Here is a 10,638-nt window from a genome sequence, read left to right as displayed (position 1 = left end):
CCCACTCCACGTGCTTCCGGTTCACTTCCTGTTTTCCCGCACGTTGTTTCTTCTCCTCCGTGAAAACATCGGCTTGTTCGTTTATTTTGAAGCGTTTCCAGCTGCATTTTAAAATAACAACATGCCAAAAGCCAAACAGTCGAAGAGGAGGAAGAAGTTCGATTACAACAAAAACAGGAAGAAGCTAAAAAAGAAGACTCTGAAGAAATACAACCCGAGGATCGAAAAGTGAGTGTTTCATTAGCCTCTTAGCAGCTCTGCAAAAATGTGCGTTTAAAAATATAAAAAAAAATGGAAAAATAGGACCGATCGAGTTGTACAATATTTTATTTATCATTACATTATTCTACAGTATTAATCTTTAGAAGTTAATTGATGCTTTAAAAGTTTGGAAGCAAATGAATGGACGGAGCTTTACGCAGTGTTAGAATTTGATTGATTTATTTTTTATGTATTTATTTTGCACATATAACATGACAATAAAAAGAAACAGACTACATAAAAAGTAGGTGCCGGAAGAGGCAAAAAACCCAGTAGGGCTTATATTAAAGCCTCCACCTTATGAATACATAAAATAATTTACATTATCACTGTGCATATATATATATATATATATATATATATATATATAAATTACATTAAAACACCATGGATTCAATTCTTTTGATTCAAACATGGATTAAAAACAATGAAACATTATCAAACATTTCCTCAAACTCTTTTTAAACAACACCTCTGATCTGCCATCACTAACCAGATGTGAAAACTGGCCCCAGAATTTACAGCTTCTGTATCGTAGGCAAAACTGAGCTCTTGATGTGACAAATTTTGGAACATGAAAATTATGAATTTGACGAGTAATTATAAATTCATCAGTATATGAAAATGTTTTGTCTTTCAAAATATTTATGTTGAAATCTCCTAAAATATAGCGAAGCTTGTTTTCAGAATTTAGTGACTCTAGAGTTTTACATAAACTTTCAATAAAATCTTTAATGCCAAAATCTGGTGGACGGTAAATAACTCCAACAATTACATTTTTCCCCTCACAACCAGAAAGTTCCACAAACAGTGACTCTATTTCCCCTTTATCAGAAGTAAGCCTTAGGTCGTTCCTTAGTTTGAATTCATAATTGTTCTGAATGAAGAGAGAAACTCCTCATTAAAACACATTTGGAGTTGTGTTTTGTTTCATTCACATGTGTTTGAGTAATCTTTTATTATTTCTAAACCGCAAGATGCTCCGTTTCACCTTGTGATGTCATGAAGTGGTAGTTTTCAAGTTCATATTTACATTTTGTTCAGCGGAAATGGGCGATTCCACAGCTAAAATTATCCAAATGATTCTAGTGAAGGTGTGTGGAGTTTAAAAACACATTGGAGCACTTCCTGTATTACCACATGACATCACAAAACTCAGCCTAAATATGCAGGTTTGTGTGTTAAACATGTGAATGAAACAAAACGCAACTCCAGGTCTGTTTTTGATAAAGAAACAACGTTATAACATCAATTAGAACAGCTCGCCACTTGCTTTTCTCCGTGGATATATTATTTTGCCTGGAATGTTCCACAATAAAGCATTAAGTAGTGAGGGACCACCAAGATGAAAAGTTCCACAGAGCCCCTTTTGGACACTTTTTGTGCTTTCTGTCTCTTACAGTGATCAGATTCGAAATGCATGGGACAGAAATAAGTCGATGGTGAGGAACCTTCGGGAGATGGGTTTGGCCTTTGATCCAAACAAAAGTCTGCCCATAAAGAATCCGAGGGTAAGAAAACAAACTATTGCAAATGTTTTTCTAAAATGTGCCCTGTTTGAGATGTTCAGGTGACGCAAGAATCATTTTACAAATGTTAAAATACAGAAACCTTCCCTCTGTTTGTTCATACTCATCCATTACAATATTTTATTTCTTTTTAATGTTCCTTCAGAAAAATGTGGCACTGACATTTACCCAGTGGATTTAAAGTTTAACATTTTGGCTACAATGATGAAAAATCATGATTTCATCCGTTTTGAATTTTTGAAAATCACTGTGTCACTAAAGCACTTTGACATGCAATTGCAGTTTTGTTCCAGAAGATGGCAGTGGTGTTTTTGTTAATCTTAGTGACTCCAGTCTTTTCAGATGCTGAAAATGTTTTTTACTAATATTTTTGCTCTACTGGGAATCTTTGATTCATCAGCTCTTCCCCGTTTTGTCTCCAGTTCCGTGTGAGCATGTACATAAAACATCAGATTTTTTCCTCATATAATTTAGTAATTAATATAGACACAATTAAATAGTGGAGGCCAGTCTGAAAGCCTGATACAGCACGAAAAATCGGGTGATCCTCAGCTTCTAAACCAGAGGTGTCAAATTCACAGAGGGCCGAACTTAAAAACTGGGACTACGTCGTGGGACAAACTAAATATTTATTGAAAAATTTCAACAACATCTGCATGTTTTCTCTTCTTTTGTATGTAATGTTAAACCTTTTCTTATTAAAATAAATGTTTAATAATAGTTTTGCTTAAACATTTAATCCAGAACAAGTATAATATAAAATAATAACAACATTTTAAATATGTAATGTCTCAATAGCCTATCTGTAGCCAGCTCTAATACATATTTGATATGATCTCGCGGGCTAAACATAATTAAATCACAAGCCAAATTTGACATTTTCTGAGTTTGACATGTCTGTTCTTAAACCACTTTGGACACATCCACGTCACCAGAGCTCCGTCCAAAGCCCTCACGTCAGCGCTCGACTCTTCTGTTTGGCTCATTTACCCAGCACGCCTCTGGATCCTTCACATTTCTGAACACTTTTCATTTGTAGAAGCATTGATGTTTATTGAGTTTTATCACGTTTGATCTGGTCACGTGACATGGTGCTGTCTTTCCCTTCAGAGTCTTTTCCACAAACGCTCCAGGCCCTGTGACCATTAGCTTCATGTTCACTCAGTCTGAACACGACGTTTGGCTGTGCTTCTGTTGGATCTGACTTTGGAGGAAGGATCCTGGGAACTGAGAAACATCCTTAATATTCTGGCACCTGTGTGTTCCTATAGACTTGATTCCACCCTGCCCCCGTGTGGCCAAACCAAATACAAACCAACTTGCGCTCGAACCGTGACCCAAATTAACCCCAACAACCCATAAAAAAGACACAAAAATGGCTTCTATACTTTTCTCTTTGGTTGAATAACTTTTTTTGCTTCCTTTATTTCCAGCTCATTGGTAAAGACCCTGTGACCAAGGCTCCAGTCGGCGTTGTCACTAAACCCTACGTCCTCAACCGTAAGTCACATGACCTCCACCTGCTACAACTTTGGAAATGTGATTAGATTAGATTTGAGATGTATCATGTAAAGTCAGATTTTTTATTTTTTTTAAGCAATATTTGAATATGAAATGACAAGAACGTGTTTGTAGAAGTCTGAAGTACAGGGTTTGAAGTGTGACAATAAGAGAGTTCCTTTTTTAAAATTTATATTACTTTAATTGTTTCAGTATTTGAGCCTCAAATTCTGATTCAGTTGTGATTAAAGGGCCCATATTACTCTATTTCCTGATCCGTCATAATGTTGTTTCCTCATCACAAACAGACCTGGAGTTTTGTTTTGTTCTAACATGGCTTCAGTTTCGTGTAATATAGGACCTGTGATCTTACAAACCCTACCTCCACTCTTTTTACGTTTATTAAAAGCAAATGTAGAAGATGGCTCTTTTGAAATACCCAAAGTTAATTATAGTCGATTGATGAGCTATTAGTGGATTTTTAAAGAAGCGCTGTAAGAATCTGCGTCACTAATGGATCAGACTGAGCAGAAGTGAAACCCAATATCATTTTCAGATCTGTTTAAACAGACAATGCAGCTGTCAAGAAAGAAAATAAATCATTCACGCGCTTTCAAAATGTCTCCTATCCTCATTACATAACTGTAATTAAAGTAAAAACAATTATTTGTGTCATACAGATTAAAGAAAAAGGGGATAAGCCATTTGCTGAAAAAACATTTTAAATTTTTTTGGTGCTTAGAGTTGTGTTTTGTTTCATTCACACATGTTTGAGCAAATGCTTGCGGGTAAAAACAACAAAATATTTGGTAACACTTTATAATAACTACACCTTATTTATCCTTAATAAAGCATGAACAAAGGCTTAATTAATAATGAACAAAGACTTAATTAATAATTATTCACGCTTAGTAACTACTTAATTACTACCTTAATTAGCAATTGCACTTAATTTGCCTGTGCTGTAAATAGTTACTCATAATTATTTCATACTTAATTACTCATGGACTAACCATTTGATCATTTATTAATGATTAGTAAACTATGAGAGAATGATTTACTAATAATGTAATGCAATGATAATTCAGGCAGCTGTTATCTGTTAGTAAAGTCTTTTTGAGAGCTTTTCTAAAGTGAAGACGAATTATCCTTTATTAAGCATTTACTAAGTGTGAATCATTATTAATAAAATCTTTGATCATTATTAATTAAGTCTTTGTTCATGCTTTATAAAGGCTAAATAATGTGTAGTTATTATAAAGTGTTACCAAATATTGTATAGGAAGTGCCTTTCGTTTAGACATTGATGGCGTTTTTGGGGCTTAAAAACGTAAAAAGTCTGAAACCACCCTCCAGAGTGGAAAAGTTGAATACACATCATCGTGGCCTTTCCATCTACACTGCCCAAGATGCAAAACTCTGATCAGATCTGATCACATCGTGTACATGTTTACGTCACATACAGACGTACAGAAACAAACATGTTGGATCATTTCCATGCGTCGGACCTTCAGACAGCTCTAATAAACTTACAGGAGGCATCCCAACAAATGTACAGAATATGCAGAGATACTGTTAGTGAACAAAGAAGGATCTGCAATCACGTCTGCGCGGACATAGCTGTGTTGTGTGATGGTGTATCAAAGCACCACTTAGACGCCTGGCATGCATACACAATCAAATTCCACATGGCCTAAAGTGTCAAAGTATGCACGCAGATTTCCTTCCAAAAACCAAAAAGTGAAGCCCTGACGTCACTTCTCCGTCTTCTGTTCAGACCATCATCATATAAACCATAGCCTTAGTTTGTCTACATCTCCAAACCTCGAAATGCTCTGTTCCACCTTGTGATGTCAATGAGCAGTGGTTTTCAAGTTAACATCTACCTTTTACTTTGCCTTTTTTTTTTTTTTAAGAGAGATTATCCAAAGAGATTATTTTTATGAGAAATTATCCAAATGATTCTAGTGAAGGTGTATGGAGTTTAAAAACACAGTGGAGCCCTTCTTGTATTACCACATGACATCAGGAACAGTGTTTTCTGTTTGAGAGAAAAACTGTGTGTTAAATAAACGTGTGAATGAAACAAAACACAACTCCAGGTTTGTTTGTGATGAGGAAACAACATTATAACACAGAAAATAGAGTAATTTGGAAGCTTTAACAGCCATTTTTTAATCATATTTGTAACTGAGGGCACGTGCTAGGTTTTAGATTGGAAGTGTAGTCAGTCATGTTTTATTATTCACACTGTATTTCGGGCTGTAAAAATTCTGCAATTGTTGTGTTGTAATATTTTTGTGTATTTTGCTGTTCAGAGTTGGTGGAGGAGGCCAGTGTTCCAGAAAAGGACTCCAAAACACTGTCTTCAGACCTGATTGAGTACGTTCAGTACATGATCCGAGAGCACAAGGACAACTACAAGGTAAAAGAGAAACCACAAGACATTCCACGTACAAGCACTAGGGGGCACTGTTTACCATTGTGTTTAATAGTCCAGTATTACACAAAACTGACTCTTGTGAATCTTTAAGCCCTGTTATGATGTTGTTACCTCCTCAAAAACTAAAAACAGACCTGAGTAACATACCATAAATGTTGTCCTGTCTTATCTACGCATGGGACAGAGAGAAACATAATTTTCAACCCAATCCACTTTATTTCTATAACACATTTCACACACAGTTTCCAAAGTGCTGCACAAATACATAATAATAACAACAATAATAAAATGAAAAAATAAACTACTAAGATAATACTAGTCTTAAAATAATAAAACCAGTAAAAGTAGAACCAGTAAAACCAGTAAAAAAGTAGAACAAAATCATAGAATAGAAATAAATAAACCAATAAATAAATTAAATCAATAAAACCATTAAAAACACATAAAAATAAATAAGAAGGAGGACCACAGAGGACCACACAACTCACGCGGTGTTTTGATTACTTTATATGTCTAGTTAGTACATGTGAAGAAATTGACAATAGAGCTAACTCTTAACTTTGAATTATTAGTCTGTCTATATCCCCAAAGCTCAAAATGCTCAGTTCCACCTTGTTATGTCATGAAGTGGTAGTTTTCTTCAAGTTAACAGCTTCTTTTTACCTTTAGGTCAGCAGAAATTGGCAATTCCAGGGCTGAAATTATCCAAATGATTCTAGTGAAAGTGTATGGAGTTTAAAAACACAGTGGATTTTAGCTTGAGAGAAGAACTCAGCCTAAATATTCAGGGTTTGTGCGTTAATTAAACATGTGTGAATGAAACAAAACACAACTCCAGGTCTGTTTGTGACAAGGAAACAACATTATAACATAGATGAGATTAAGAAAAGTGTAACACGAGCGCTTTGACTGTGAAAATAATACTCCTACTTTTTATAAGAACAATGGGCTCTGTGCACAATGGCATCACTACTTCCTGTCCAGTTCTATGTGTTCATTTTAGCATGACTAGACAGAGCGCATAAAGATCAGGCAGTGGATCGGGCGTTCCACTGGATGTCACTGACGCCGTGTTTAAAGGTGCATTGTGTAACTTTTCTGGTGGAGGGTCAGATCTGTGGAGAATCAGTCAGAATGCGTGTTTTTCTAGGTATTTTTAAGATTTAAAACCACCTGTAACGGAATAAATGTGAGGTAGAGCTGTTTAATGTCGCACTGTGGAACATTCTAGGCAGACCAATGACGTATCCACAGAAACAAGCAGGTGATGGACCCACAAACAAAAAGATAAAGTTAACGAGGGGGTATTAAAGGTTGTATGGAGGATTTTTTTTAGGGTCAAATTGTCAGTTAAAGTTTAAAACACCATTAGAGATGCAGCAGCCTTGTAATTATGATGACCAAAAAAAAAAAAAAAGAATGAAAATTTATCAACTGTGGATGTAGAGAGGCCAGATAAACATCAGCCAATAGACAATGAGGCTATCTCATTTTCTGTTGGCTGTTAGGTTGTCACTCAAACTTCCTACGTTTTTAGTGTAACTGACTCGCCGGCGTGCGGGGATTATGTGGTTTATGCAGCGGTTCTTAGAGGCTTTTTCAAACTCTATTTTCCTCGCAATTCGCACAAAGTTTGTTGCGATGGTGGACGAGAATCCACGACCAGTTCGCCGCAAAAGAAAGTCTGTTTTTGAGGTCGCTGAAAGAAGAAGAGAAGAAGGGGAAAAGGAGCGAAGACAAACTGAGGTGATTCTTGGAGATCTCGTCCAGCGAATGAAGCAGACGAAGGGTCTAAAAACTGACGCGTCGGTCACTAAATTATTTCTAGACAGGTCACTTCAACAGTAATTCTGAACACGCACTGGCTGTAAACAAGCGTGATTTATAGATTAAGGAGGAGGGAGGAGATGTTTCTACTGAGGGAGCTGTGGAGGAGGGAGGTAGTGTCACGCATGCACAACATTTGAAAAAGGACGCTGTATTTCTTTTCCCTTAAAATATCCTCTATACAACCATTTAAGCAATATAATTTAACTTTTGTTTAGTTTTCTACCATGTTATAATCAGATTGTGTTGGAAAAAAAGATCAGATTAAAGTGTAACAAAGCCTCAGACAGAGCAGTGCTTACAGTTAGCATCACACGCCCAGGGAATATTAATGCCCTCAGCTCAGTATCAATATTATATAATTCAATGTTGATAACAATGAATTTGTTTTTTTATTTTTCTGTTTTGTGTGTTCAAGGAGATGGCGAGAGACGAGAAGAACTACTACCAGGACACCCCCAAACAGATCAAGAGGAAGATAAACGAATACAAGCGCTGCCACCCGGACCATTTTAACACCTTCATGAGCTCCCTCACAGACGCTCAGCCCATGGAACAGTGACCCCTAGTGTACAGGAGGGCTATGGACACAAGAGACACTGCACTGCGAAAAAAAACAGACAAACGATATCTGTCAGTAAAAGAGTGAAAACGCTTCAGTTCAGAATCTTGTTTTTTTTTTGTGTGATTTTGACAAGTTTGTGTGTTGCTCAGTTTTGAAGGTGTTGTCCATCCACCTTATTCCAGAAGTTGATGTGGGCGCCGCCGTCATCATTTGAGTTGTATTATTTTGTGTGGGGCTGCTGGTCTTGACCGTAAATAAGTTCAGTACGGACGATAAAGCTGTTTTAAAGCCCCTCAGAGAATCTGTGCAGTGTGATTTGTCTGTGCACATGAAACATTTTTACATCAATAACCAACTTTGTATCATGTTTAAGATGCAAAACGTTTCCCAAATTCTCTGTTGACATGAATGTGATCCCTGTTTAATCAGAAGTGCTGCCACAAAAAAGTGCAGTTTACAGGGTCCCACAGTCAAGGAAATCCTGGAAAAGTCATGGAAATTGAAAATGTCATTTTCTGGGCCTGGAAAAGTCATGGAATTTTGTAAATTCAATGAAAGTTTTGGAAAAGTCATGGAGTTTTAGTATCTCTTTCACACAACTACAGCTGTTAAGTTATCAGGAGGCTGTTATGATTAAAATGTTTAAAAGAGACAACAATAAATGCACTGACAGTATTTTGAATGTTAAAAAACTATAAAACCAAACCATAAGGTGAGTGAAAAGGGTTAACATTTCATATTTAGCCCTAAAAGTATAAATTCTACTCATGTAGGTGCTGTAAATTCATGGAAAATTCACTTTTGGTCATGGAAAAATCATGGAAAAGTTTTGAAATTTTGTCAGTGAAAAAGAGTGGGAACCCTGGGTTTAGGAGCATTTAGATTAGACCTGGGCATTGTCCAGCTCCCGGGTCACATGTGGACCTTTGGTTGACTGACTGGCCTGTTTTAAGATAAAAATATGTTTATTTAGTAATTCCAAATTAAAATTTAACCTCATGCATGGACTAAAATTGCATTGGTTTTATTTTAGAAGTGTTTTTTTAAATGACTTTTTGTAAGGCAGCCTCACTTTTTCATTGCTTAGACATAACATAAACTCTAACCAGCTCGTCAAAACAATACTATTTAATGCTTTTTATAAAGAAATAGAACTAATATTATGCAGAATTAAGTTAAACATTCTGGCCCACCCCTGATTTAGAGACGAAAGTGGGAGGGAATAAGGTGGATACTAGAAAAATAAAAATAAAGAAACAAGCAGCACATCCACCACTGATATGACACAAAAGAACTTTGCAGTAAATCTGTATGAGACTAAACAACAAAATATGATCGAAAAATAGCTGGAACTTCACAACAAAAATTACAAACCGAGTAAACGAGACAAAAATGGCAGTGACGAGTTTCAAAAATGGAGATTTAATTTTGACAACAAAGCAAAAAAATTTCAAGCAACACAACTTCAAAGATTGATTTACATAGACAGTTCTGATGAAGTGTCCGCCGCCTGCTTGTCTCCATGGAGATGTCGTTGCTTCGCCTAGAATGTTCCACAGCATGGCATTAAACTTGTCATTATCACAAAAGAAGTCAGATCTGTGGAAAGATGAACCCACTCACAGCAGTATTGTGTTTGTGTGTGTTTTTTTTTAATCACCTGAAGTTAAATAAATACGCAATAGACAAGTTTAAAGCCACACTGTGCGACATTCTAGGTGAAGCGATGCCATCTCCACGGAGACGACCCTGCATCAAAAAGTTATACTGCAACCTTAGTGAATTTTAAGAAAAAATCTGACAGAACTGCGCATATAAAGGTTATTATTCTGAATTAAATAGGTTTTTTCCTCTCATTTTTGCACAGAGAGGAGCTTTTTGTTGAAATATTTTTGTTAAATCTTTCTGAAATGCTGTATTTTTTTTTTTTTTTATAAATACCAAGAAGTCTGGAGATATTTCTTAGTAACTCAGTTCTTGTTTTGAGCTGTAGACAGAAGAGGGGGATGAAAGAGGAGAGGAGAGGGAGGGTAAGGGTGAGAGGGTACAGAAAAGCGAAAGACGTGAGGGGCGGGAGGTGGGATAAACAGAGGAGAGATAAAGTAGAGAGAAGGAGAGCGAGAGGAGGAAAAGAGGGGGTTGAAAGAGGAGAGGAAGAAAGGATAAGGATGAGAGGATACAGAAAAGCAAAAGATGTGAGGGGCAAGGGATAGAAAGAAGAGATAAGACAGAGAGGAGGAGGAATAGATGGAAGTAGAAAGAGAAGAGGGAAAGAGATGGTGAGGAGGAGAGAGAGAACAGAAAAGAGAAAAACATGAGGAACAGAAAGAAAGAGGTAGAGAGGGTACAGAAAAGAGAAAGAGAGAAAAAAAGAGAAAAGAAGAGAGGAGAGGGAGGGTCCAGCAAAGCAAAAGACGTGAGGGATGGGGGAAGACAGGAGAGAGAAAAAGGGGAGAGAAGGAACAGAAAGAGAAGAGTGGAGAGGGGGATATGAGAGGGAGATGAGAGAGGGT

The 10,638-nt window shown here is 36.6% G+C and overlaps 1 protein-coding gene across 1 annotated transcript; it reads left to right on the top strand.

The window, feature by feature from the left end:
* nop16 (NOP16 nucleolar protein homolog (yeast)) lies at positions 1-8,697 on the top strand. Its single transcript, XM_020920672.2, has 5 exons — positions 1-228; positions 1,664-1,772; positions 3,224-3,290; positions 5,609-5,715; positions 7,979-8,697. The coding sequence occupies exons 1-5, from the start codon at positions 122-124 to the stop codon at positions 8,120-8,122; spliced, it is 534 nt and encodes a 177-aa protein (XP_020776331.1). The 5' UTR covers positions 1-121; the 3' UTR covers positions 8,123-8,697.
* Positions 8,698-10,638: the final 1,941 nt, after the last annotated feature.

Source organism: Boleophthalmus pectinirostris, unplaced genomic scaffold, assembly GCF_026225935.1.
Source record: "Boleophthalmus pectinirostris isolate CB_2022bp ecotype Guang Dong unplaced genomic scaffold, ASM2622593v1 HiC_scaffold_12, whole genome shotgun sequence".
In the NCBI taxonomy this organism is placed as follows: Eukaryota; Metazoa; Chordata; class Actinopteri; order Gobiiformes; family Gobiidae; genus Boleophthalmus; species Boleophthalmus pectinirostris.
Note: the sequence above shows the minus strand (reverse complement) of the source record. Positions and strands in the feature narration are given on the sequence as shown.

Bases quoted from the DNA above. Each gene is read 5' to 3' on its own strand.
- nop16 (XM_020920672.2), top strand. From the start codon at position 122: ATGCCAAAAGCCAAACAGTCGAAGAGGAGGAAGAAGTTCGATTACAAC. The intron at 1,773-3,223 runs GTAAGAAAACAA...CTTTATTTCCAG, and splicing joins TGCCCATAAAGAATCCGAGG to CTCATTGGTAAAGACCCTGT. The intron at 3,291-5,608 runs GTAAGTCACATG...TTTGCTGTTCAG, and splicing joins TAAACCCTACGTCCTCAACC to AGTTGGTGGAGGAGGCCAGT.